This window comes from Platichthys flesus, chromosome 16 (genome assembly GCF_949316205.1).
Source record: "Platichthys flesus chromosome 16, fPlaFle2.1, whole genome shotgun sequence".
Classification (NCBI taxonomy): domain Eukaryota; kingdom Metazoa; phylum Chordata; class Actinopteri; order Pleuronectiformes; family Pleuronectidae; genus Platichthys; species Platichthys flesus.
Window position 1 is genome coordinate 22412576 of NC_084960.1, and position 25300 is coordinate 22437875.

Sequence of the window (25300 nt, forward strand, 5' to 3'; positions counted from 1 at the left end):
ATATTGGAGAAATATTAGCATCGAAAATAGAAAAAACACGCTTTGTTTTTTCTATTTTCACTGCATTTTAATATGAAAATATTAATGATTAATCGAAAAAATCCATCGTTAATTCTCCCAACAATCAATTAAGACAATTTAATCAAATGCCCATCCCTAGTTCATTTACGCTGAGTTTTAAATAATTCATATGCTTTAAAGAAATACGCTAAAATATAAGCAGGGATACTTGGGTTTGTGTAATTTAAGGTATACTGTATGCCTTGGAATTCTCATTGTTAGTTTGAATACTACATACTGGTTAAAAGTCATGGAAATCCATTGGTCAAATTGTGTATGAACCCTGATCTGTGTACTCAGACTGGGTCAAAAATCATAATTATGACTTTGCAAACAAATGATCAAAGTGTGTACTTGCTAAAGTCATCTGAGGAGATGCATTCAGATGCATTAAATGCCAATTTTGAAAAGATGAACATAAAGCGTGTGATTGGATTTTTCAGGACGGATTTGCTCAGTTACAATTCACAGGAGTATAAAAAGTTATTTTTCGGAGGAAACATTTATAATTGCTCACGAAACAGTGCTATTCAAATATATTGATAACATTGAGAAGTGTAGAATGTGCATAAAAGGGACACGTCCTATGACTGTGTGAATTTCCGGAAACTTTCCATGGTATGTTAAGCTCTGGAAATTTGAAAAAGAAAACGCAATTAAAACATCATTCAAAACTCTATATTAAAGATGTATGGAATGCAGCACACGCTGCATGTTGCATTTTCAACCCTCAACTGTGCATTTCTCCATCACATGCATATATATTAGCATGCTGATGGGGACTGTTCATCTGTTCATCTAGGCTATTTCTATTCATTTATCCATCGATTGTAAAATATTTTTACAGACAATTCCAATTCTTTGGCTAACTTTTTATATCTCTGGCATTGCATTAGTGTATTTTTATAAGCTTTTTTCTCATCTTATTCCACAGAACAATGCCACGTGCACTATCTCTTTTGTGGAGACATTTCAACCCAGCCAATGTAGAAGGAAAGGCTGTGTGCATTTGCAAATACTGTGCAAAGACCTATGTTAGGAACTAAGACACTAAGATGAGAAAGCATATAGACAAGTGCTCGAAGTTTCCTCAGGGCTCAAAACAGCCTATGACTAAACTAAATGTTAATATTTATGTCTGTATATGACAAGGTAAATACAGTTTGTATAAATTACCTACAACATTTCCAGTTAATTCCCGTTAATTCCCGTATATTCCCGTTAATTCCCATGGAAAGTTTCCAACTTTGAATGTTCCCGGAATTTTGCAACCCTATTTGTGACAACATTTTTCAGCAATACTAGATTTGAGCAATACCCAAAGGTGGCAGAATACAGTTGCTGTGACACTTTTGTGTTTGTGTGTTAGGAGGCTACTGCTGACCTGGGCTCAGGAAATCTCTGTGCTGATGAAGAAGTCAGACACCAACAGCCCCCTTTTCTCCCTGCCCTCCTTCAACAAGTTCTGCAGGGGCCTACTGGCTAACGGTGAGCACAATATGTCAGCCATATCCAACATCGAATTTTCAAGTCAAGTCAACTTCAAATGTATCCTTTATTCATCAGTTTCACTCCTTTTTTCTCCTTGATAGCTCTTAATGAAGACCAAAGTATTTGCCTTCAGACTTGCCACAGTTTACAAGTCCTTTCTTCGTCTCTGTCCACTGAGATGCTGCAGAGGTGAACATCTCACACACACGTTTCAACAGCCTTTTGGACGTGGGATAAAACTATAATGGCTGTTTTTAACGTGTGTGCATGTGTGTGTGTTTGTTCTCTCTCCTCATCCATTAGGTGTGTGGATGTGTGCAGAGTGCAGTTGGTCCACTCAGCTGTTAGGGTGAGGCAGGCCTATGGAAAGCTGCTCAGGACAATCCCCCTTGATGTAGCTCTTAGGTAAGACCTCTACTGTAAAAACGATCTGTTGCCATTAGAACAAATCTGACTGTTCATACACTCCTGATCAAAATCTTAAGACCAGTTAAAAAATTACATGAATTTGCATTTTGAACTGTTGAATCTTAGGAAGGTTCTAAGTAGAGTTTCAAAATGCAAAAAGAAGAAATGGGAACAAGAGCCCAAAAGTTGTGAGCAGACAATCTATTGAAAACAACAATTTAACTGAAGTAGGCTGTTCATCAGCTGATCAAAAGTTAAAGACCACAGCTAAAAAAAAAAAAAAACCCACCTAAAACAGAAATTAAAGTGTCAAAAACTGACTCAGTAATGAGTAGCTCCACCATAATTGTTGATCACTTCAAAAATTTGTTTTGGCATGCTTGATGCAAGTGTTTCCAAAAGGCTAGTGCGAATGTTGCGCCAAGTGGTGAAGATGGCTTCACGAAGGGCATCCACTGTCTGGAACTGAAGTCCATTTTTGTAAACTTCCCTTGCCATCCATCCCCAAATGTTCTCAATTGGATTAAGATCAGGGGAACACGCAGGATGGTCCAAAAGAGTGATGTTATTCTCCTGGAAAAAAGTGTTGGTCAGACGGGCATTGTGAATTTGGGCGTTGTCCTGGTGTAAAACCCAGTCGTTACCACACAGACGAGGGCCCTCAGTCATGAGGGATGCCCGCTGCAACATCTCCACATAGCCAGCTGCTGTTTGACGCCCCTGCACAACCTGGAGCTCCATTGTTCCATTGAAGGAAAAAGCACCCCAGATTATGATGGCGCCCCATCCACTGTGCCGCGTAGAAAACATCTCAGGTGGCATCTCCTTGTCGTGCCAGTAATGTTGGAAGCCATCAGGACCATCAAGGTTACATTTTTTCTCGTCAGAGAATAAAACTTTCTTCCACCTTTGAATGTCCCATGTTTGGTGCTCCCTTGCAAAGTCTAAACGGGCAATTTTGAAGCCCTTCCTTCGCAGATGCCGTCTGATGGTTATTGGGCTGCAGTCAGCACCAGTAATGGCCTTAATTTGGGACAAGGATCGTCCCATGTCTTGACGGACAGCCATTCGGATCTTCCGGCTCAGCGCCGGTGAGATTTTTTTGGGTCTACCACTTGATTTTTTTGTTCCATAACCCTGAAGATCTTTTAAGAAATGCAAAATGACTGTCTTACTGCGTCCAACCTCAGCAGCGATGGCACGTTGTGAGAGGCCTTGTTTATGCAGTTCAACAATCCTACCACGTTCAAAGACCTCAAGCGTTTTTGCCTTTGCCATCAAGAGATCTTCACAGTGTTATTACTTGACAGGAAATTACATGGAATCCAGATTTTTGCACAGATTTTGACTTTTAAAGGCTGTGGTCTTAAACTTTTGATCAGCTGATGAACAGCCTATTTGAGTTAAATTGTTGTTTTCAATAAATTGCCTGCTCACAACTTTTGGTCTCTTATTCCCATTTCTTCTTTTTGCATTTTGAAGCTCTACTAAGAACCTTCCTAAGATCCAACAGTGCAAAATGCAAATTCATGCAATTTTTTAACTGGTCTTAAGATTTTGATCAGGAGTGTACTATCTTGAAACAGTACCCGATTAGTATTAGTATTCCCATTTGGGAATACTATTTCAATAGGGAATACTAATCGGGTCTATTGAATAGAAATGTCAAACTGAAAGAAGTCAGTCATCCGTAAATATTTCAGATTTTGAATCTTTTAATACTGATTTAACACTGTCGACTTCAGGACATTAATTTCTTATTATTGAAATGTATATTGTTTTATTATTTCACAGTAACCACAGCCAATCTCAGATGAGGGAAATTTCACTGGCAATCCGCCAGCACATGAGCCAAGCCCCTAGCAGCACCTTCCATCCCCAGGACTTCAGCGACCTCATCAGCTTCATCTTATATGGAGTTCTGCACCGTGGAGGGTACATGTCACAGTGACACGGGAATCAATTGCAAAGATTTTACACAAGCTCTGTAGATGGGTTTTTCTTTTACGGTTGTTTAACAGTCAGAGACTGATGCAGCAGGGGCCAGACTTTGTGTAGCAGCTTATGTTTCCCAAATTCTCTGGCTGTATTGTGTATTGCTGAAATTAACAGTGAATTAGTAATAATACCTATATCTTCAATGTTTCTAAATCTGAAACATTGTTAGAAAGCCAGTGGCCATTGTTTTCAGGTTTTCCGTGCCTCCCATTCTTGTCAACATGTCTCATGACCTTGAGAGGTTCTTCAAATTTGATAAATATGTTAAGTTTGAATCAAGAATGAACTGATTTGTATTTGGTGATCATAGGTTACCAGACCTCAGAAAACTCAGTTTTGCCATGCTATCTAAACAAATCAAATTGGATTAGATTGATTTCAGTGGTCAAATGTAAATGTTCTTTTCCTTAAATGAAGAACGTATGCAGACTGAAACTGGTTGGTGGAGACATACAATCACAGGGTGGTAATTCTGGTCAAATCTGTGAGTGAAATTAGAGTATTACACACAAGGTTTCACAGTAGACGGAAATGATAGATGTGATATTTAGTGTATAGGGACGTCACGATATGAAATATTGGTGCCACGATTATTGTCAGAGGAAATATCCCAGTTTCAAGATTTTCACGATTTTCAATACTATAGAGTAAGGACTGAGTGAGTGTGTGTGTGTGTTTGTCAGCATGTCAGCTGCTGGTCAGAAACTGAAAGTAAAAAAAGGATTTCTCTTCTCGCTGTAAACTCCGCTGATGGAGTTTTTTCTAATGTCTCGGTTAAGTGTCTCGGGCATACACTGTTAAATCACGAGAGGATATCAAACAGCACAGTGCACACACAAACAACGTGACTCACAAGTGATTTCACCCTGCAGCGCACATACAAATTACCTGACTCATGAGAGGTAGGACACCAGAGTTGGATATTGTAGTTTTTGCAATTTCTTACTGTTATGAAACTGCGGTTATGGCAAAATCACATCCCTGGTAGGGTTCAATAGCTAGTTCTGACACGCACTGAGCTCAGGAGATGCTTTGTAGTTTCTCCAAAGGAGGTATATTTGTGAAATGTTCAAGTATAAGCACCTGGACTTACTGCAGACTTTCTCTGCCTGGCCCCTTTGTAAAGATAGTGACAAAGACATCAAGGGGGGGAGTTTTTGGTGATAAGGGTCAACGCTGGGATCTCTGCCGCGGAGTTGATACATTACCTAATTTCTCTGTCTGCAGTACCAACCCTTGCCTGAAACCTGCGGCTGATTTGTTGCTGATGTGAACAAGTTTTGAGTGAAAGGAAAATGGCTCATTTGTAATATATTCTAGCTACAGTTGCAATCAGAAATATTCAACATTATATTGATGTGGATGAAAGAGTTATTTTGACAACAGAAGTTGACTTAATTTTGAAGTTCAAATGATAAATGTATCTCTTAACACAGTTTTCATGTGCAGTATGATTCAAACCCCAGCTTCAGTAGTTTGTGGTGTATCCTCTAGCTTTTATAACTTCTTACAAACGTTTCAGGTAAGTGCTGACAAGCTTCTTTCACCTCTTGATTGGAATCTTTTACCCATTTTTCACGTGCAAAAGCCTCTAGCTCAGTGATGTTTGATGGCTTCCGTGCTGCAACTGCTTTCTTAAAACCCACCAAAGATTTTCTATCTGATTTAAATCTGGTGAGTGAAAAGGCCACTCCAGTATGTTCCGAGATCTTTTTCTCAACCAAGCTTTGCTTTACTTGTAGGTGTGCTTGGGATAATTTTCTTGCTGGAAAGTCCAATGATAACCAAGATTTAATTTGTCGACAAATTAATGGAATCGCATTCCTCTTTAAATGGCCTTGTATTTCTGGGAATCCATGATGCCAGGTACACGATCAAGATTGCCAGTTCCTGCAGCAGAAAAACAGCCCAACATCATCAATGACCCGCCATCAGGCTTGACCGTGGGGATGGTATTCTTATGGTCATAAGCCTGGCGTTTCGCACGCCAGACATACCGCTGGTCCATATGTCCAATCAATTCAAGTTTGGTTTCATCCGTCCATAGAACTGTCACTCAAAACTCTGGTCTTATCCAAATTCCTCCTGGCATATTCTAGTCGACTTCTGATGTTCCTTGTGGTCAAGAGTGGAGTGGGTCTTAGAGTCCAGCCATGAAGTCCTTGTTTATTCAGTGCACGTCTTATAGTTGCCACTGAAGCACTTGTACCAGCCTTCATCAGGTCATCCTGTAGGTGTCTTGCAGTCACACACAGGTTTCTCTGAGTTGTTCTGATTAAGTTGCTAAGGGCCCTTGATGAAATGTTGGGCCTTCTTCCACGTCCAGGCAGGTTTGCAGCTGTGCCATTAGTTTTAAACTTATAATGCTCCCAATGGTTTCTCTTGGAATATTCATTTTTTTGTAGAAATCTTCTTATATCTTCTTAAGGCCCTTCAGGTGTGATGTGGTTTTGTGGAAGCTCCTTTGCCTTTCCCATGATGCAACTCACCTTGAATACCTTCATGGGTTGGGTTTATATACAGTGCTCTGAAAAAGTATTTGTCCCCTTCCGGGTTTCAATTTTTTTTGCATATTTGTCACACTTAAATGTTTCAGATCATCAAACTAATTTTAATAATAGACAAAGATAACCAGAGTAAATACAACATGCAGGTTTTAAATGACGTTTTCAGTTATTAAGTGAAAAAAGCTATCCAAACCTACCTGGACCTATGTGAAAAAGTAATTGCTCCCTCTTGATAAATCATGAATGAACTGTAATTAATCTAAATTTTTTTGAAAGCTGAGTTAAATTTCACTAGCCACACCCAGGCCTGATTACTGCCAGACCTGTTGAATCAAGAAATTACTTAAATAGAACCTCTCTGACAAAGTGAAGTAAGCTAAGAGATCTCAAAAAGCAACACATCTAAAGAAAGTCTAAAACAAATGAGAAACCAAGTTATGTCTGGAAAGGGTTACACAGCCATTTCTAAGGCTTTGGGATTTCAGCGAACCACAGTGAGAGCCATTATCCACCAATGGAGAAGACTTGGAACAGTGGTGACCTTCCCAGGACTGGCCAGCCTACCAAAATTACTTCAAGAGCGCATCGATGTCTCATCCAGGAGGTCATAAAAGACCCCAGAACAACATCTAAGGAACTGCAAGCCTCACTTGCCTCAGATAAGATCAGTGTTCATGATTCAACATAAGAAAGACACTGGGCAAAAATGGTATCCATGGGAGAGTTCCAAGGCAAAACTAACTGCTGACCAAAAATAACACACAGGCTCGTCTCTCAAAAAAAATGTGAACTTTTGGGGAAGTGTGCGTCCCGTTACATCTGGCGTAAAACTAACATTATTTCATAAAATCATACAAACAGTCAAACATGGTGGTTGTAGTGTGATGGACTGTAGCTGCTTTGCAGCTACAGGACCTGGATGACTTGACCATGAATTCTGCTCTCTTCCAGAAAATCCTGAAGGAGAAAGTACGGCCATCAGTTCGTGAGCTCAAGCGCACTTTGGTTATGTAGCAGGACAATGATCCGAACACACCAGCAAGTCCACCTCTGAATGGCTAAAAAAAAACTAAATGAAGGTTTGGTGTGGCCTAGTCAAAGTCCGGACTTAAATCCAATTTAGATGCTGTGGCAGGACCTCAAACAAGCCGTTCATGCTCGAAAACCATCCAATGTGGCTGAATTCAAAAAATTCTGCAAAGAAGAGGGCCAAAATTCCTCTACAGCGATGTGAAAGACTAATTGGCAGTTATCGCAAGCGCTTGATTGCAGTTGTGGCCGCCAAGGGTGGCACAACCAGTTATTAGGTTTAAAGGGCAATTACTTGGAAATCATCATTTAGAAACTGCATTTTGTATTTACTCCGGTTAACTTTGTCTAATATAAAAATTTGTTTGATAATCTGAATCATTTAGGTGTGACAAATATGCAAAAAAATTAAACATCAGGAAGGGGGCAAATACTTTTATAGAGCACTGTATGCATCACAGCTGAAGCAAAAGAAGGATCATTATAGAGTTCCAAAAGGCTTAATTATGTTTCGACCCCGCTTAAGGCCACAAAAACTGTCAGACCGCTTTAAAAACAACAATATTATATAGGGGTTGAATGATTGTGACATGGCTATCTTAAAACAATAAACTGTTTCACACAACTACTACATTTTCTGTTTTATTTTTATGTATCAACTCATAAAGAAGTTATCCGAAGCTGAATTTTGCTCATTGAAAAAAAAACTTTCATCGATAAATCCTTTAAATCTTTGAGGGGTTGAATATTCCTGATTGCAACTGTGGTCCTTCTGCAGATAAATGACCCCCTACATTAACCTTGGGTGTGTGTTTGTATGTCTCTGTGTACTATTACAGAATTTATTATCCCGTCAGTCTGTACCCCTCTCTGCCTGCCTAATAATGACTATCAGGCATCACTATAAAACGACTCTAAGCTTCACATTTCTTCCTCCCAGGAAAGATCCCTGGATGGAACGTCTATACTACAGCTGCCAACGGCTTGAGAAACGGGATGCCCGGGGAGGTGTGAATGGAAGTAGGCCAGATGTAGTGCCAAGGGCACTGCTGAAATCTGAGGTGGTGCTGTGGCAATGGGCAGTGTGGGAGGCTGCGCAGTTCACTGTACTTTCTAAACTTCGAACGCCGCTGGGCCGAGCTCAGGACACTTTTCAGACCATTGAAGGTACAGGGACAAGATCCAATTTGTGTTGTCAATGAATGGAAAATTTCACCTGGGTTTTAAGCCTCTTCTGCCATTTTTTTGTAAGATTAAATAGTGTACATCATAGTATTCCTTTTACGTTATCCATTGTTTTCAATGTGGGGACCCTTCAGAACGCAGTTGCTGTGGTCTAGTTTTAATTTTGTTAGCTATTTTTAGACTTTGTCGATGGCTTTGTCCTGAGACAAAAGTCCACTAGATTTTGTACATTGTTTTATCCTCAATTTATCTGCTTTAGTGCAACACTCTGTTGCACCATTATATGAGGTTGTAAACCAGCATTTAAGTAAATCTGTAAAGAAAACATTTGGAGCCTCTTGGCACTCAAGGCAAACTACACAGCAAAAGTAACTACTGTCCCATAGACATAATTCAATTCTGAATTTTTGTTGTTCATGATATACTGTGCACTTTCATAACCAGTACTGGTTGCGTATAGACCACATTTAGCTGTCACAGACCCATTCCATAAGTAAAACATAAGCCAACATTGCCGACTTTCATTACCTTCTTTTTCTTCTGCATCTGTGGGTTTCAGGTATGATCCGGAGCCTGGCTGCCCACAGTCTGAACCCAGAGCAGGACATTGGAGCATGGGCTGCTGCCGGAAGCGACGTCGATGGACACCACTCCAATCAGTTACGCCTCGCTTTGCTGCTTCAGTACCTGGAGAACCTGGAGAAGCTCATGTACAATGCTTATGAGGGCTGTGCCAATGCTCTCACGGCCCCACCAAAGGTATGCAAGTACCTACAACTAATTGATAATTTGAGCATCTAACATTATGACAATGAAGAAGGAACTAATTGATAATTTGAGCATCTAACATTATGACAATGAAGGAGTGCTAAGACCAGGGGAAATAAGATGGGGTAAGAATGATCCCAAACCGGGGAAATTCACTTGTTACGACAGCAGATCGTAGAAACGAGGTAGACACCCTCATCTAGTTTTGCCATGCAAAGCCATGCAAAGCTCCATTGAGCACACTTGGTGTTAATTTGGAGTTTTTTCATCCATGTTTTGACTTTACAAGGTATTTATTGCAGTTTTTGCCATCTTATTAAGATATATGGCAATATATCGTGCAGCCCTACTACATAAGATACATGATTACTGTATTAGGCTGGACATTTTTCAATGCACATTATATTTAGGGATGCACGATATAGATTTTTCCGGGCCAATATGATAACCGACATGCTGCAAACAATAATTTCAAGAAGTGCGGAAAGCAGACGGAGGCTCTTCAGAGGCATGCAAAGCAAAAGATGGCTCTAATGATACTGCCAATGGCCCAGTTGGGCCCGCTCCTGCCTAACACCGGCAGAAGAGATCTGAAATAATGACGCATTCACAATGACTACAACAAAGCAACAACTGAGCCGTGCTGCTCACGCCGTCAGTTTGGACGCTCTTATCTGATTACATGGGCACTGAAATGAAAACCAAAATGATCTGCATCATGCTGCCAGTGTGACCAGGCGGAAAGTAGCGACTGAAAATGACATGGGGCTGAAGAAAACACATCCAGGGCTACAAGCCAGGCATGGCCAATGATTACACCTGTGGTCCTTGGGCTAACAGCTCAGCACTGCTGCAACCAGAGGTTAACAGCTACAGGCAACTCACATATAGTTCCCATTCGTTTTATAGGGATGGTTAACCCACAATGAAAATTCACTTAGCATATGCCTATGTAGGGACAGTTGAAGTGTTTGAGTCAAGAAAACACTCTTGGTGTTTCAGGGGCATACAGCACTGCAGCCAAATCGAATACAATTGAAGTAAATGGCATCCACAGAAAAGAACACAAAATGATCCATACTGCTCCTGTGGTCATCCAACTGTCTGTAAAGACTCGAAACTGCTTAATTTACACCATGTTTTGAACCTTAATGCCCGTTGTTATCCTCGTCCTAGTTACTTCTGCATCTCTCATGAGAACTCACAAGTCTCCCTGCTATTGCAACAGTATGCACTGACAGTCTGACAGCGAATGGAAGTGTTTCTTCTTACACTTTGGGTGCTGCAGATTGCTGCTGAAAGAGCTACTTGGGTCTGCCACAGTTTCATGAAAGGGGTGGGAGCTGTTGTCAATGATTTCGCCAACATCCTCCTCTCACCTACTTCAGTAGAGTCCACAGGTCACTCTAAAACCAAGCTTTCCCTCTTAATTAGTTTAACTGCCCCCTTACTTGTATTATTTACATAATATGATGAGTCCATCTTTTTTGTTTATGTCTAAGGGTATTAGGACATTCTTCTACACCAACCGTCAGACCTGCCAAGATTGGCTGACAAGGATTCGCTTGGCACTGATGAGGGTTGGTCTCCTGTCTGGTCAACCGGCAGTTACCATTCGTCATGGCTTTGACCTGCTTACAGAGATCAAAAACAGTAGCACCCAGGTCAGTAAATATACATTGCTACATGAAGCTTTCAAGTGATTCACATAAGCTCTACTTTCAAATTTTCTGTGTAGCAGACATTTTGATAAGCAGCAGGCAATGGACACTGGCTGGAGCCTCTGTTGCCTCTCTGTGCCTCTCACGTGTATATAATTGGCACCCAATTATGCTGCATTATTTGACAGTATCATCTCATTCCATGTTTAAGGTGTTTGTGTGCTTTCCAGGGTCCAGAGGTGGAGATTCCTCTGACATTACTGGTGGAGGCTCTGTGTGAGTTGCGATGTCCTGAGGCCATCCAGGGCCTGGCAGCCTGGAGCCTCTTCACCAATGGCAGGAGTCTGAGTTGGCTATCGTCAGTCGCTCTGCAGGCTGAGGGACGGTCAGCATCACCATCTTTACCAGACATTGTTGTAGCTCAGCAGAATACGACGCTACATCCTTTCCATTCACATGTTATCTGTTCATTGATGTGGTTGTCGTCTGCTAAATAATAACTTTGTGTTTTAGATTTGAGAAGGCAGCTCTGGAGTATCAGGATCAGCTTTCGGCGGCTACAGGGATGGACTGCAGCATAAAAAGCTCTGAACGCTGCCTGCTCAAACTTTCCAGCAACACAAGCAGCCCCAAGCACAGCAGCAATGGTAACTATCTCTTATAATATAGTCCAGCTTCCATAAGCTTTGATTAATTCAATTTTTATATGCAGTGTCAATTCTAACAGAGGCTCTCAAAACATCAACAAAATTACCTAATTAATTCAAAAATCAATCTTTGAGAAAAGACTTGTGTTCAAAGCTTGCACTGCTGTAAGAGAGGTAATGATAACTTAAAATGTATCCATGTGTCGCTAAAAAAATGATATTTATCATGAATATCTGCAAAGCAATGTACATATGCATCTAAATTTTGATAATTAATCTTTAATATCACATCAGTTGGTTCAGCAGCTGTTGGCAGGTTCAGATGTTGTAATGTTTAGCTCTCAACTGAAGGAAAAATGAAAAAAATCTGATTAAAGTCTAAATCAAACATATCGCATTGTTTAAATGAGTTTAATTATTATTAACAGTACATTTTTTTATGTGGAGTTAATGAGATGTGAGGCATACAGTTGTGTATGTTCAGCCATTTGCAAAGCCATTTGCAATTTTTTGTAATTGAAGAAAATTTTTTTGTGTAATCATATAGTTGTTTTATAGAAGTCTTTGTTAGACTTGTACGACAAGAAATCTCATAACCTGCACTAAGTTTGCCCAGTTCATTCATAATGTACTGCAGAATTTGACATGTCCTAATTTAAATGCTTCTTTTGGGGGATGGGGGTGCAAAAAGGTGAAAGCAGGAAGACTGTATTGCTGAAATCCAGTGATTGTTCTCCTGAGGTGATCAACTTCCTGGCCAACAAAATGTGTCAGTGTTATGTGGCACTCAGTGATTGGGCCTCGGTTAAGGAGTGGCAGGCCACTGTCCATGCCCTCAAACAGAACTCCCCCAACCCCATCAGCATCAACCTTAGGACAGATTTCAACTATATCCAGGCTCTGAGCCGCTTTGAGGAGGGAGATCTGGCACAGTGTGGGGCTCAATTGGAGCTGCTGCCTGGAGAGGACTACAGTTCAATCAGCAACAAGGATAAGCTGGGTAAGATTTACTATATACTATCTTCTACTTTTTTTCACTTCTACTAGAGCATTAGACCTAGCAAACAAATTGTGTGTGTGTGTGTGTGTGTGTGTGTGTGTGTGTGTGTGTGTGTGTGTGTGTGTGTGTGTGTGTGTGTGTGTGTGTGTGTGTGTGTGTGTGTGTGTGTGTGTGTGTGTGTGTGTGTGTGTGTGTGTGTGTGTGTGTGTGTGTGTGTGTGTGTGTGTGTGTGTGTGTGTCAGATTTGAAGAGGCTTCTGCCCTCCATGAGTCCAGATCCAACTGAGCTGCAGAGAGCAATTGAGGTGCAGCTTCTTCGAAGTGCTGTAAGTGCCATGTCAAAAGCCAATCAACAGCAGGAGCAGAAGACAACAGCCAGTCCAGAGTGAGTAAAGCCCTCAAATATTGGAAACAGAAACCACTGTCCGGTCCTGAAGGGTTTTGTTGCTGTGTAAATACTGTTGGGAAATATGACAATAATCTCAGTTCTCCTGCTGAAATGCTTTAACTATTCGACCACTATAATAATTAGTCAACATGATAAAAATAAATTTCTCATAGTGGTCTGTCATTATTGTCCATAAAGCCCAATTTAGCTTAAAAAAAGTACGAAATATAACATGTAAGAAATCAGATTCTCAACGTGACAAAAAACAATTACAAAAGTATAGATGTGTTGATCGTGCTTTTGTCAAACCAATGTCAAATCTCATGTCCTGTGAAACGCTTTTGTTGTAGTACATTGGTGCGCTGCCTGAAACAGACCGGACGAATCTGCTTGGGTCCTCTTCGCCTGTCCACCCTCACTCTGTCTGATGCCCTGCCTACGCTACCTACCCTACAACTGCACTGCACTGCTACCCTGGAGAACACCCTCACTGGACAAGAAGTATGTTCACCCACACTTCTCATTTGACCTATGTCATCTGAATTTACTGCATTAACAATAAGAATGCTTAGAGCATCCTGGTTAGTTGATTAAACACTGGTTTTGACATCACAAAATAAAGAGGCATATTATGAAAAAGAGCACAAACAAATATCCTAATCTTAATTAGTCACTAAATATGTAATGACAGTGTTGAATTAAGGTCTCCCATGGTTGGCTTGTTTACAGGTAGACGATGTCTAAACTATATGGGTGCAAAAAGAGCTTCTAAGTAAACTTCATGATTGTGATTATAAAATAAAACAAGCTGGGAGCTGTTGTGTCTTTGCAGGACTGTGTAATTCCTCTATGCAGTGAGGTTCTGAGCTCCTGTAAGCAACAGGACATCCAGCCTTTCCTTCAGGCCCTCAGATACACCACGTTCCAGAGACAACTCCTCCAGAAACTCAAAGGTAAATATCTGGGACTGAAGTAGGTGTATTTGCTATATTTTCTGATAAAATTTGTCATATTGTATGTTGGCATCCGCTACCAGTTTATTCCTCTGCACCGGCGAAATCTCTTACTTTTATTTGCCCGTACGCACGTACTGTGACCTTAGCATACAAACTTTTTATGTGTCCTAGTCTGACGACTAAAGCCTCATCTTATTTTCGCCTCTTTTTAAAAAAAAAGATGAGGAATGTCCTTCAGCTCTTCATCACAAACACTTGAAATGCTTTATGAATCAAGTGTGAACTACAATATTGATGACAGAAATTAAGTTTTAATATTAATATGGGCATTTTACATTTTACTTCACAATAAAAGCCACTTGTTGAAACACCAATGGAAAGCAAAGAAAAAGGCAGCAGTACCTTTACACTGTCTTAAAATGATGGTGAACAGAAAAAATAAGTAGCATTACATTTCATTTAGCTTTTATCCAAAGCGACTTACAATAAGTGCATTAAACCTTGAGGGTACAGACCTGAACAATAAAAGTCTGATTCATTCACTCATTGGACAAGGATTTATCTTGGCCTTTTGTGAAAATCACTTTCTTTGTAAAGCTCAGAGATTTCTCTATTTCTCCATTCTTCAGGATACTCTTCCTCACTAGATGGCCATCTTGTGGAGCTTTGGCTGACAGCTGTAAAATTCGCCCGGAAGAAAGGTAACATTTCCCTGGCGTCCCGTCTGCTTAGCCAGTGCGCTGGTGGAACTCAAGAGGAGAAGCCACAGGATGAATTGAGCCAGACCTTCAGGCGTCTTACTCTTGAGGGCACCCTAGGGGAAAAATGGGGAGCAGAGCTGCAGATTGAAAAAGCCAAAGTCCTGAGAACTGCAGGTGAGGAGCAGGAGATATCCAAAAGCTGTAAACTGAAATTGGAGCAATAGAAGTTTTTATTGACAGATTTTTTTTATTTTAAGGATAAATATGACTACGAAGACGCACATGCGTCCCAAAGGGTCAGCTACAACCGGCATAGAGGCTGATCTGACACATTCATTTCATTGTGCCACTTGCCACAACCAACTATATCTCTGCGCTGTGTTTATAATGTGGCTCAGGATACAGTCTTAAGCGTCTTCTAAGCCCTCTGTGTCTCTGCAGGACAGTCCATGACAGCCATGGAGATGCTGAGCGGGGCTGCTCTGTCCTACTGTCATGTAGAGAAGAATGAAGGTGCTGCATGCCGCTCACTGCTGACACTCTGCAAATGGCTGTTGGCCGACTGGAAGGACATGACACCACAGCTTAAACAGGCATGCTTACCAATCAGTAAAACTGCAACTAGACTTTGGTTAAATTTTCCCAAAAATGCTTTTTTCAAGTGCTACAGTTATGCTTTTTGGGATTGTCCCTTTCTTACAGTTTATAATTGCTCTTTCAAACATGTAGAAGTTCTGCTTAGTTACGAAGACCAAAGTCCCTCTCTACAGCAAACACTCAGCTCCCAAATACCTAATTTGTAATGTTTGCTTTATTTTGGAAAAGATTCGGTACTTTTAAAATGTAACTTCAACTTCCGTTTACCCTGACTTAAATTGGTACAGCAAAACTGACACCATTTTTAATCTGGCTACAAGGTTGTTTGGTTTAGTCCAACATCTAACATCCAACAGCTGTTCAATCTTATTGACATTACAGCATGTAAACCTGTTCTATTAGGCATGCAAAGAAATATTTTGAACCTCTAAATCAAGTCTCCCTTTGCACTAGTTATTTTGAATATTTTAATTTAAGGCCTTGTTATGCTTCTGTGTAGGTGGGAAAGAAGTCAGGAACAATAAACTCATCCAATGCTGTCAGCAGCATGTCACTTCTGAGCCGGAATATCTCTGCTCTGCTTGAACTTCCCCTCGAGGACCAAGGCATTCCCCACATCATCACTGAGACCTCAGGTAACAATAAGACGATGTTGAATAATACGACACATCTGTGGTCTAGTATCCTAAAGCTCGCCAAGACATATTCAGGTATGTCAATATTAGGAATGGGAGAAGTAATCTTAAACATAATGAACACACGTCTCACTTTTGCGATTCTGAATTGGTTCATAAATGTCAATGTTAAGTTTTTTTTTGTAGAAATGCAGGTAATTTACTGACAACCTGTTTCATTCCACAACACAAACTCGTGAGCTTCTTTTTACTACCCCCTTTCCACCAAAGTAAACTGAATGCTTGTGCCCGGGCTGGTGCTAGTTCTGATTCATAGATTGTTCAACCTGCAAACCTCTTAAGAACCTGTTTTCTTTTTCATGGGCTAGAGCAACTTCCTATATTCAATGCACAACATTCACATGAATATCAATTCATATTTACAGCATCTGAATATCACCGTCATTTTTACGAATGACTTACTGATGTCTGCCGATGCTTGTGATTGCATCGGCAGTATATTGCTCCTTCACCTCAGTGCTGCATTTGACACCATTAGTCATAACATTCTGATAAACAGACTAACGCAATGCGTCAGCATATCCAACACTGCCCTCAGTTGGTTCAAGTCATCTCAGATAGACAAATATACATTTCCATTGGAAATAACCGCTCATCCTTAGCTCAACTGATGTGTGGAGTGCCACAAGGTTCCATTCTTGGTCCCATCCTATTTAAACTTTACATGCTCCCATTAGGAAATGTCATCAGCAATCTTAATGGGATTTCTTCTGGATAATGTTCAGTCTCTGGATAATAAGGTGGATTAACTTCGGAGCAGGATTGTTTTTTAAACGGGATATTAAGTTTTGTAACATTATGGTTTTCACTGAGACTTGGCGCAACCCCTCAATCCCAGACTCCGCCATTGAGACCTCACGGCTAGAGGCTGTGTTTATTGTGGCCGGTGATTTTAACAACACCAAGATGAGGAAAGTCCTGCCGACATACTATCAACTAAGGATGGGCACAATTAATCGACGATCGATTATTGATCATTAAGAATTTCGTCGATGACATTATTTTTTCATCAACGAAAAAACTGGATTTCGTTATGTGGCAGGAGGTCGGAATATCCGAGTTGCCTGGAACGCAGCCCTGTTAGCAGCTGGAGGAAGAAGCCCGGAGCTAGCCTCCGGTACTCGGCTTCATGTCCGCACACGGACCCTCAGTCCAGGGGGAAGGGAACCCGGACAGACCCGGGTCTGGGTGACGGGTTCCGGGAGTGAGGACGTGACGACAACCAGACGGAGAGGTCAAGAACCGTTAAATCCAGCTAGCTCTCATTGGGGCTTAAGAGTAAAGTGCATATTTTCAAGTGTAACCAGTGAACGGATCCCTTTTAACTGCCACAAGAGTTGTTCATCTTGTAATAAAGATCCCAATAAGGAAACACGATAACCCTGTTTTTCTATTTTCACTGCATTTTAATATAGCCTATAAATAGTGAATTTTAATCTAAAAATATTAATGATTAATCGAAAATGGATCGTTAATTCTCCCGACGATCGATTAAGACAATTTAATCGAATGCCCATCCCTACCATCAACACATAAGCTCTCCTACGCATGGTGAGAACACACTCAACCATGTTTACACTCCCTTCCGGGATGCATATAAGGCCCTCCCTCGCCCCCCCATTCGCCAAATCAGATCACATCTCAGTTCTGCTGCTGCCTTCCTATAGGCAGAAACTCAAACCAGACAGACCGGTGACTCGGACAATTCAGCGGTGGTCCGAACAATCAGACTCTGCCCTATGGGTCAGCTTCAGCACTACAAATTGGTATGTGTTCCAGGATGACAACATCAACACATACACGGACACGGTCATCTGCTACATCAGCAACTACATCAATGACGTTGTGCAGAGGATAACTGTACAACCATCCCCTAACCAGAAGCCCTGGAATAAAGCTGACGTCCATGCCAAACTCGAAGCAAGGACTGATCCCTACAACTCAGGTGATCTGGAGGAGTACAGGAAGTCCGGGTACGCGCTCCGGAGTGCTATTAGCAGTGCTAAGAGACTTTACAGGGACAAAGTATGTGGGCTGGACTAAAAACCATCACAGACTGCAATATAAAGACCAGCAGTGCTGATGTAGTATCTGAATCTCTCCCAGAGGATCTGAACACGTTTTTTGCTCGATTTGAGAGCAACTCCCTGGCTTTGGAGATCCAAGAGGCCCAGGAGGACCGCTGCCTCCTGTGTGGAGATCACTTAACCGGATTAACACACCAAAGGCACCTGGACCTGAGTGCATCCCTGGCCAAGCTCTCAAGGTGTGTGCAGATCAGCTGGCAGATATGTTCAGACATTTTCAGATGGTCACTGCTCCTCCAGTCTATAGTCCCCATATGCTTCAAGGAGGCCATCATTGTCCCTGTTCCGAACAAAACGAAAACCCTCTGCCTGAACGACATCCACCCAGCAGCACTTACCTCCACCATCATGAAGTGTTTTGAGCGGTTAGTCAAATCACCTTCTGCCTCCCTGACTTACTGGACCCACTTCAGTTTGCCTACAGGCCAGATAGGTCGACTGCAGATGCCATCTCCCTCACCCTTCACACTGCCCTCTACCACCTGGACCAGAGGGACACATATGTGAGAATGCTGTTTATTGACTACAGTTCAGTATTCAATACCATCGTGCCCCTGAAGCTATTCATCAAGCTCAGAGACCTTTGGGTTCAACATCGCCTTCCGTGATTGGATCCTGAACTTCCTGACGGGCACACCACAGGCTGTTGCGGATAGGTAGCACCATGTCCTTCCAACCTGACTCTCATAACCAGCGTTCCCCAGTGTTGCGTGCTCAGTCCTCCCTTTTCATGCATGACTGCGTGTTCACCCACAGCTGCAACACCATCCTTAAATGATCTACAGAAAGGTCAGAGCCCTGACATCTGACCTGATGATCTGACCTGACCTGGACACACCACACAGACTCACCGAGGAAGACGGCCAGATAGAATTCTACAGGTGCACCTTAGAGGGTATTCTGACTGGCTGCATCGCCACCTGGTGTGGTAACTGCACCACCCTGAACTGTAAGGCATTACAGAGGGTGGTGAAGTCTGCTCAGCACATCACCAAGACGGAGCTGCCATCCATGGAGGACCTCTATACCCAGTGGTATAGGAAGAAGGCCAACCAGATCAGAAGACAGCCTGTGACCAGTGCATTTCAATCCCACCGACTGCTAAATTGAATTGGTGTGCACATGACAATAAAGTCTTGAATCTTGAATCAGACAACGTCAGCCTTTTACTTTGACCATTTATTAGTCTCTAGTACAGCTTAGCACATTAGGGCTGTGCTTTTCAATCAAAAGGATTTGTTGAGTTGTCAATTGATTCTCGCTTAATGGCAATCTGTGCAGTGAGTGTTGGTGTTGGTGAGGCAGACTTTGTGTTGGGCCAACTCTACCAGCTCTCTACCAGCCTGGCTCCAGAGGTGGCCAAGTCCTGGGCAGCCCTGGCTAGCTGGGCTTACCGTTGGGGCAGGAAGGTGGTGGATAATGCCAGGTTAGTGGACCCACTGGCAAACATGTCTAGGTACCAGTTTGAAGCTTCTCTTGTGTAATGTAATACAATTCTTCCATTGTGAAGTTATGTTTATGTATTGTGGTTCTACGCTGTTTTCAAAGATGCCATTTTAATGCATTTTCATGCTCATCAGAACTATAAATAGTCTATTATTTCTTATTTTCTCCTCAGCCAAGGGGAAGGATTGCCTCTCTTATCAGAGGAAAAGAAGGAGGTAGAAGAGTTGCTACCAGCAAACACTAGCGAAGAAGACAAGGAAACAATCTTTGGTATTCTGGGACAGGCTATGTGTCGTCCCACTGGCATACAGGTAGACAATTTTTGTGTCTCTATGCCGTCGACAGCCAGTGACGAGGCATTATGGTTATGTGTGGTCCATTTCATTCTTGTATCATTCTCGGAAGAACGCCTTGATTGAGTTTTTAAACCTTGCTAAAAGTGATTTATATTTTGGTTGTCAAATATCTCGGTCACTTTGACCGCAATATCTCAGGAACACTTCCATGGAATCCTTTCAAATTTAGTACAAAGTTTACTTGGACTCCTGGATGAGGGATTTGGGCCTAAACTTGTTTCTCTTCATTTGGCCTCATGAAGCGGGTTTCCCTTTAAGGAATTTCTTCACATTTTGATCAGTTATCGCTTGGACTTAAAGATTAACTGATAATATTTCTTTTGTCATAGGTCACATGTGTCCTGAAAAAATTGAGGACAGAAACTGACAGTCACAGAGAAACAAACTTAAACGTGATCCTTTCAATCCTTCACTGTGTAGATAAACTATAAGTAAACCTGCGCTGATAGAAAGGGATGATTCAGGCTTGGTTTCCTCTTAAGTGTTACTGAAAAGGTTTTTTTTCTTAAGTGGATTTTGAATAGTTGGGTGTTGGGAGTATCACCTACCCAACTCACTGAGTGTTTTGCTGGTGTTCAATTACTATTCCAGATCCTGTTTTTGAAGTATCTCATTTCTCTATGTGCATATGTTACTACAGTGCAGATGGTTCTGAATCTAATGTTCTGTTGTGTGTCAGGATGAGGACATGGCTCTACAGCAGGAGGACAATGAGGACGACATGGTAGACGTAATCTGGCGGCAGCTGACTGCTTCATGTCCCTTTCTTGGGGAGATGGGCCAACCTGTCACAGATGGTCTGATCCATGTTTGGAGACGGGTTGTGGACCGCATCTTTGGCCTGTATCGGGTCTCCTGCCAAGCCTATTTCACCTTCCTTAAGCTGAATGCTGGACAGGTCAGATTCAGAGACGCAATTTGCAGGTGCTGAAGTCCATGAATGGTTCAAAGGGCAACCTTTATTGTATCTGTCTTGTGTTTTAGGTCCATATAGATGAGGATAACCCTAAACTCCTGCTGTCCTATCACAACAGCAAACAGAGCAATGACGATGTGATTGTCATGGCAACCCTGCGTCTCCTTCGTCTGCTGGTGAAGCATGCTGGTGAACTGAGGGAAGGGCTTGAGCTTGGCTTGGCCTCTACCCCTACAGCTCCCTGGAGGGGTATGTTACACAAAATATGCATTCACACCTGAATTCTTTACAGGTTTTTTGTTTTCATAGGAGTATGGTCAGTCACCTTTGCAATTATCTGCAATAGTGCCTTTCTAAACATGCCTTTTTTCACTGTTTGCTTGGCCAAAGGAATGCTCTGCTTTGTGTTTATCATACCTGGTTTATCTACAATGAAGATTTTCAAATACATTTTTTCACGCATGGCATGAATGATAGGTAGTTTTTTTTCCTACATTGCATGGTGACTATTTCTGAGGTCTGTTAAACAAAAAACACAATAAGATCCAGGTTCACAGCCTCAGAAAATGTCTGACTTTATAAACGTTGTTGATGTGAGGGATATCATTACCAACGACTCCTGTGAATGTCTGTGATCAAATAATAAAAACCAGAATATCAAAAATATGTGATGCCAATTCTGACCGAGTCACTTTCCACTGCTGTAGTTTATCCACAGATATTTATTTGTTGACTGTTTATTAAATTTGTATTAATATTGTGCTCAAAACACACCAAAGGCAGAACTGCACTTCCTTAGGAAGATGACAATAGACATTTATGAAGTCGATAAGGGTATGGTCATGAGCTTTGCGTTTCAGGTGCGAAGAAGTGTAGGCAGACGTTAGTGGAATTAGTAGGTAGATATAACCAGCAAGAGAATAGTTTTATAGATGAATTGATTGGCTTGTGGTCAGGCAGTGGAATCCTTACTGAGTAACTGAGTTGGAGTATGAGAACCGCAGGAACACATTTAAAGTCCATTCATGTTTATCGTCTTAAGACTTCATCTTCTACCATAGACACCAGCTGGTGTTAAATGCATTTAATGGAATTCCAAATTTCTGGTTTCTTGCTGGAGGATAGTTGTTGTAATGTCTCTGTTACAGTTTAGTAACTGCAGAGTGAGTTGCTTAATGATCTAGCTCTTCGTCTGCCTATGTCCTACTCAACAGATATATATAGAAATTTGTATCATTTGATCTGCTCTTCTGAATAGCCATTTTGAGACCACTGATCAAAATATTTAGAATAAATGTCTGCTGATAATCTGTGGCAGATGGATAAGAGCACCTTAGGGCTTTTATATACTGATACATATGCCTAAATTCCCCTCAGGATTAATTATCCATCTAATGTGTATCCTTCTTAGGTATCATCCCCCAGCTGTTTTCCCGTCTCAACCATCCAGAAGCATACATCCGACAGAGTATTTGCAGCCTGCTATGTCGAGTGGCCAAGGACTCCCCACATCTTATCCTCTACCCAGCTATTGTGGGCTCACTATCCCTCGGAGGGGAGGGTCAGAGTGCAGGTATTTGTTTAATTCTGTTGCAATGTGCAGCTCCTTAATGTCAATGAGCCAAAGATATTAATCATCAGTTGAAGACCCCTCAGTTTACTGAGTTTTTTAAGTCAGCATTCTTTTTTTTGGTTTTGTCAGCATGCAGTGTACTTCAGGGGACGCTTGTGTGTTGACGTATGGGGGTTTGGTGTGGGTGCGCGTGTGACAGTCAGTCATACTCTATTCGTAATGGAAAGCCAAATTTGATTTTGACTGTTAACATTTTTGTTAGGTACAGCTATAAACATGGCTCATTTATATAATACGTTTATTCTAATTATCTTCAATGCCACTGGCAAAACAAAAACTTAATTTGACTACCACCAATGTTTATGTAAGGAGTTTTCCTACTCTCTGGAACATTTACAGCTAGTAATAGTTAGGGATTCAGTATCTTACGTGGAAGAGCCAAGGAATCAAACCAGGTACCTACTGCTAGATGACGGCTCTGCCGCTGAGCCATGTAGCCCACATTACAAAGACAATTATCAGGAATACCATTGTCGAAACTGTTAATCTATTTATTGATAATGATGTGTTAGCAGGGAGCAAATTACCATCAGCGCTGCCGACTTTCCTTGGAAGCATGCAAGGAGAGTGCCTGGGTGGTGGTGAGGAGGAGGAGCAGCCAGAGAGTGTTGGACAAGGGGGAGATCCAGACGAGCTGGCGACCTTTTGCTCCAGTCAAGATCAAGCCATGATGCAAGACTGTTACAGCAAGATCGTGGAAAAGCTGTCCTTTGCCAACCCTACCATGGTGCTTCAGGTAGGAGGCTGCAGACATTTAACCTTGTAAACTGTTACATGGACAGAGTTTGTACCTATCCTAGACAGACACCATGTAAGAACCAGCATTTCACAATATGTTCTTGTACACAGTCAGTGATAAACCTTGTTTATTGAAAGATTAATGTCTTTAAGTCAAGCTGAATTGATGGAAAGATAGTGGACCAATAAAGCAGGGTATTTTTATAGTTCAACTATTATAGATGGCAGCATTTTAGTTTACACTTCTAATCTCACACCTTTTAAGTGCACCTAAAGTACAGGAAGATGTGTGTTCATATTTGTTAGCTATGGCTGTATGGTCTGGCTTAGTGTGACCATCTCCTATAATACAAATGCTGACATTAGTATTTTAGCCCTAACCCTAGAAATAGATGGCAGTTCAGAAAAGAAAATATCTGTGTTGGTGCGTCACGTAGAGCCTTTGAATCAGATTACCACTGTATTTTTTTCAAAGCTGGTAATGAGTCCTTTGTGCTGAACAGGTCCAGCAGCTGGTGGCTGAGCTGCGGAGAGTTACATTACTGTGGGATGAATTGTGGCTGGGTGTGTTACAACAGCAACACATGCATGTCCTGCGCAGAATCCAACAGCTGGAGGATGAGGTCAAGAGGGTGCAGAACAACAACACACTACGCAGGTGAGGATCACCAATATAAATGTTTAGAAGCTGAGCTGTCTCCTAGACTTCAGTCTATTCTTCATTAACAGCTAAAAGTAGATATTCTTTAACATTGCTTATTTAACTATACAAGTAATTATATTTTATTTTGTCTTTGTTGAACACTAATGCAAAACTCTTTGGACAAAGAGTTCTTAAACACTGCTCTCATTTCTCTTTATCTCTGTGACTACATCCACACTTAATTGTTTTTGTTTAAAAATTTAATTTGTATGGGCATTCGTTGCCACTTATACAAATCCCTTGGTGTGTTTCCAGCTTGGGATTTTATGATGCTGGGTACTGTTACAGTTTTTGGTAAATGGACTGCATTTCTACAGATCCTTTATTTTTTCCTAATTTACCTCATTGTTCTTACTCAGTATGTCTGCAGTTCCTTGTTCTAACATTACCATCTTTTTCTCTATTTTCTAGTCTCAAAGCATCAATCTCTCATAAATGACATTAAAAAACACTCGATACTCATCTCTACAGACAGAACCAAGCTTACATACCAGTGTTAAACCAGTAATTTAACAAAACCCTATTCAGTGATGATCTTGTATTCTCAGTCTCTTTTGGGTCAGTTGGGGTTCAAATCGCAAATTTCCTTCGACCCACGTAATTGTTTCTTCTAAGTCTATTTACAGTCTTTGTTGTGCTGCAGGGATGAAAAGATTGCCATTATGCGTGAGAAGCACTCTGCTCTGATGCGTCCCGTGGTTTTTGCCCTGGATCACGTCTGCAGCATAACAGCAGCTCCAGCCGAAACACCCCATGAGAACTGGTTCCAGCAGACTTACGGTGATGCCATCACTTCTGCCCTGGAGCGCCTGAGAAACCCTGCCAACCCTGCCAACCCTGCCAGCAGCTGGATTCCCTTCAAACAGGTCTGTGCAACCGTTTTATAACATATAAAAATGACCAAACCTTAATGCATTGAACACTCCGAAAAGGATGGTCCCGAGGGAGTGGTCCCTAGCTGGTCACAGGAGATTGTATATTATGAAAGGGGCAGATTAAAGTATTAATTAGTAGGGTGAAATATTGGAAATCTTTTAATTAGTTTGTTTTGTGTTTATTCGGATAAATATTGTGACAAAAACATGTAATAGTTTGTATATTTCAATTTATAACACAAGTGTGCCACTTTTACAATAAATTTTTTATTTACTGACAATCTTTTGATCTTAGGTTGTGCATAGCTTTATTTTGGAGACGTCGACTCGGAGATCACTCCATGTTTAGCTGCGCTCTGTATTTAATCTTTAAGTATGTCAGGGCTGAGAAAGTATTTTTGCACAGGCACGGCCTGTAGATTATAAATATAAATAAATACAAAACACATTTTAACT

The 25300-nt window shown here is 41.3% G+C and overlaps 1 protein-coding gene across 5 annotated transcripts in view; it reads left to right on the forward strand.

Moving 5' to 3' along the window:
• Positions 1 to 25300, forward strand: part of smg1 (SMG1 nonsense mediated mRNA decay associated PI3K related kinase) — a 102801-nt gene that overhangs the window by 37389 nt on the left and 40112 nt on the right. For 2 of the 5 annotated variants that reach the window (XR_009924339.1, XM_062407950.1), the window contains exons 16-39: positions 1430 to 1548; positions 1653 to 1740; positions 1855 to 1956; positions 3754 to 3894; positions 8434 to 8660; positions 9238 to 9437; positions 10949 to 11110; positions 11338 to 11492; positions 11621 to 11754; positions 12446 to 12754; positions 12997 to 13138; positions 13492 to 13642; positions 13974 to 14094; positions 14727 to 14972; positions 15240 to 15391; positions 15895 to 16030; positions 19459 to 19633; positions 19796 to 19934; positions 20659 to 20877; positions 20964 to 21144; positions 22307 to 22468; positions 23041 to 23264; positions 23770 to 23924; positions 24613 to 24835. Coding sequence is in view for 4 of the 5 variants with exons in the window: in XM_062407950.1 (XP_062263934.1) it covers positions 1430 to 1548; positions 1653 to 1740; positions 1855 to 1956; positions 3754 to 3894; positions 8434 to 8660; positions 9238 to 9437; positions 10949 to 11110; positions 11338 to 11492; positions 11621 to 11754; positions 12446 to 12754; positions 12997 to 13138; positions 13492 to 13642; positions 13974 to 14094; positions 14727 to 14972; positions 15240 to 15391; positions 15895 to 16030; positions 19459 to 19633; positions 19796 to 19934; positions 20659 to 20877; positions 20964 to 21144; positions 22307 to 22468; positions 23041 to 23264; positions 23770 to 23924; positions 24613 to 24835 (4063 nt within the window). In the remaining variant the exon portion in view is untranslated. The remainder of the gene's footprint in view (positions 1 to 1429; positions 1549 to 1652; positions 1741 to 1854; positions 1957 to 3753; positions 3895 to 8433; positions 8661 to 9237; positions 9438 to 10948; positions 11111 to 11337; positions 11493 to 11620; positions 11755 to 12445; positions 12755 to 12996; positions 13139 to 13491; positions 13643 to 13973; positions 14095 to 14726; positions 14973 to 15239; positions 15392 to 15894; positions 16031 to 19458; positions 19634 to 19795; positions 19935 to 20658; positions 20878 to 20963; positions 21145 to 22306; positions 22469 to 23040; positions 23265 to 23769; positions 23925 to 24612; positions 24836 to 25300) is intronic. The other 3 variants (XM_062407951.1, XM_062407952.1, XM_062407953.1) reach the window with 3 other exon arrangements.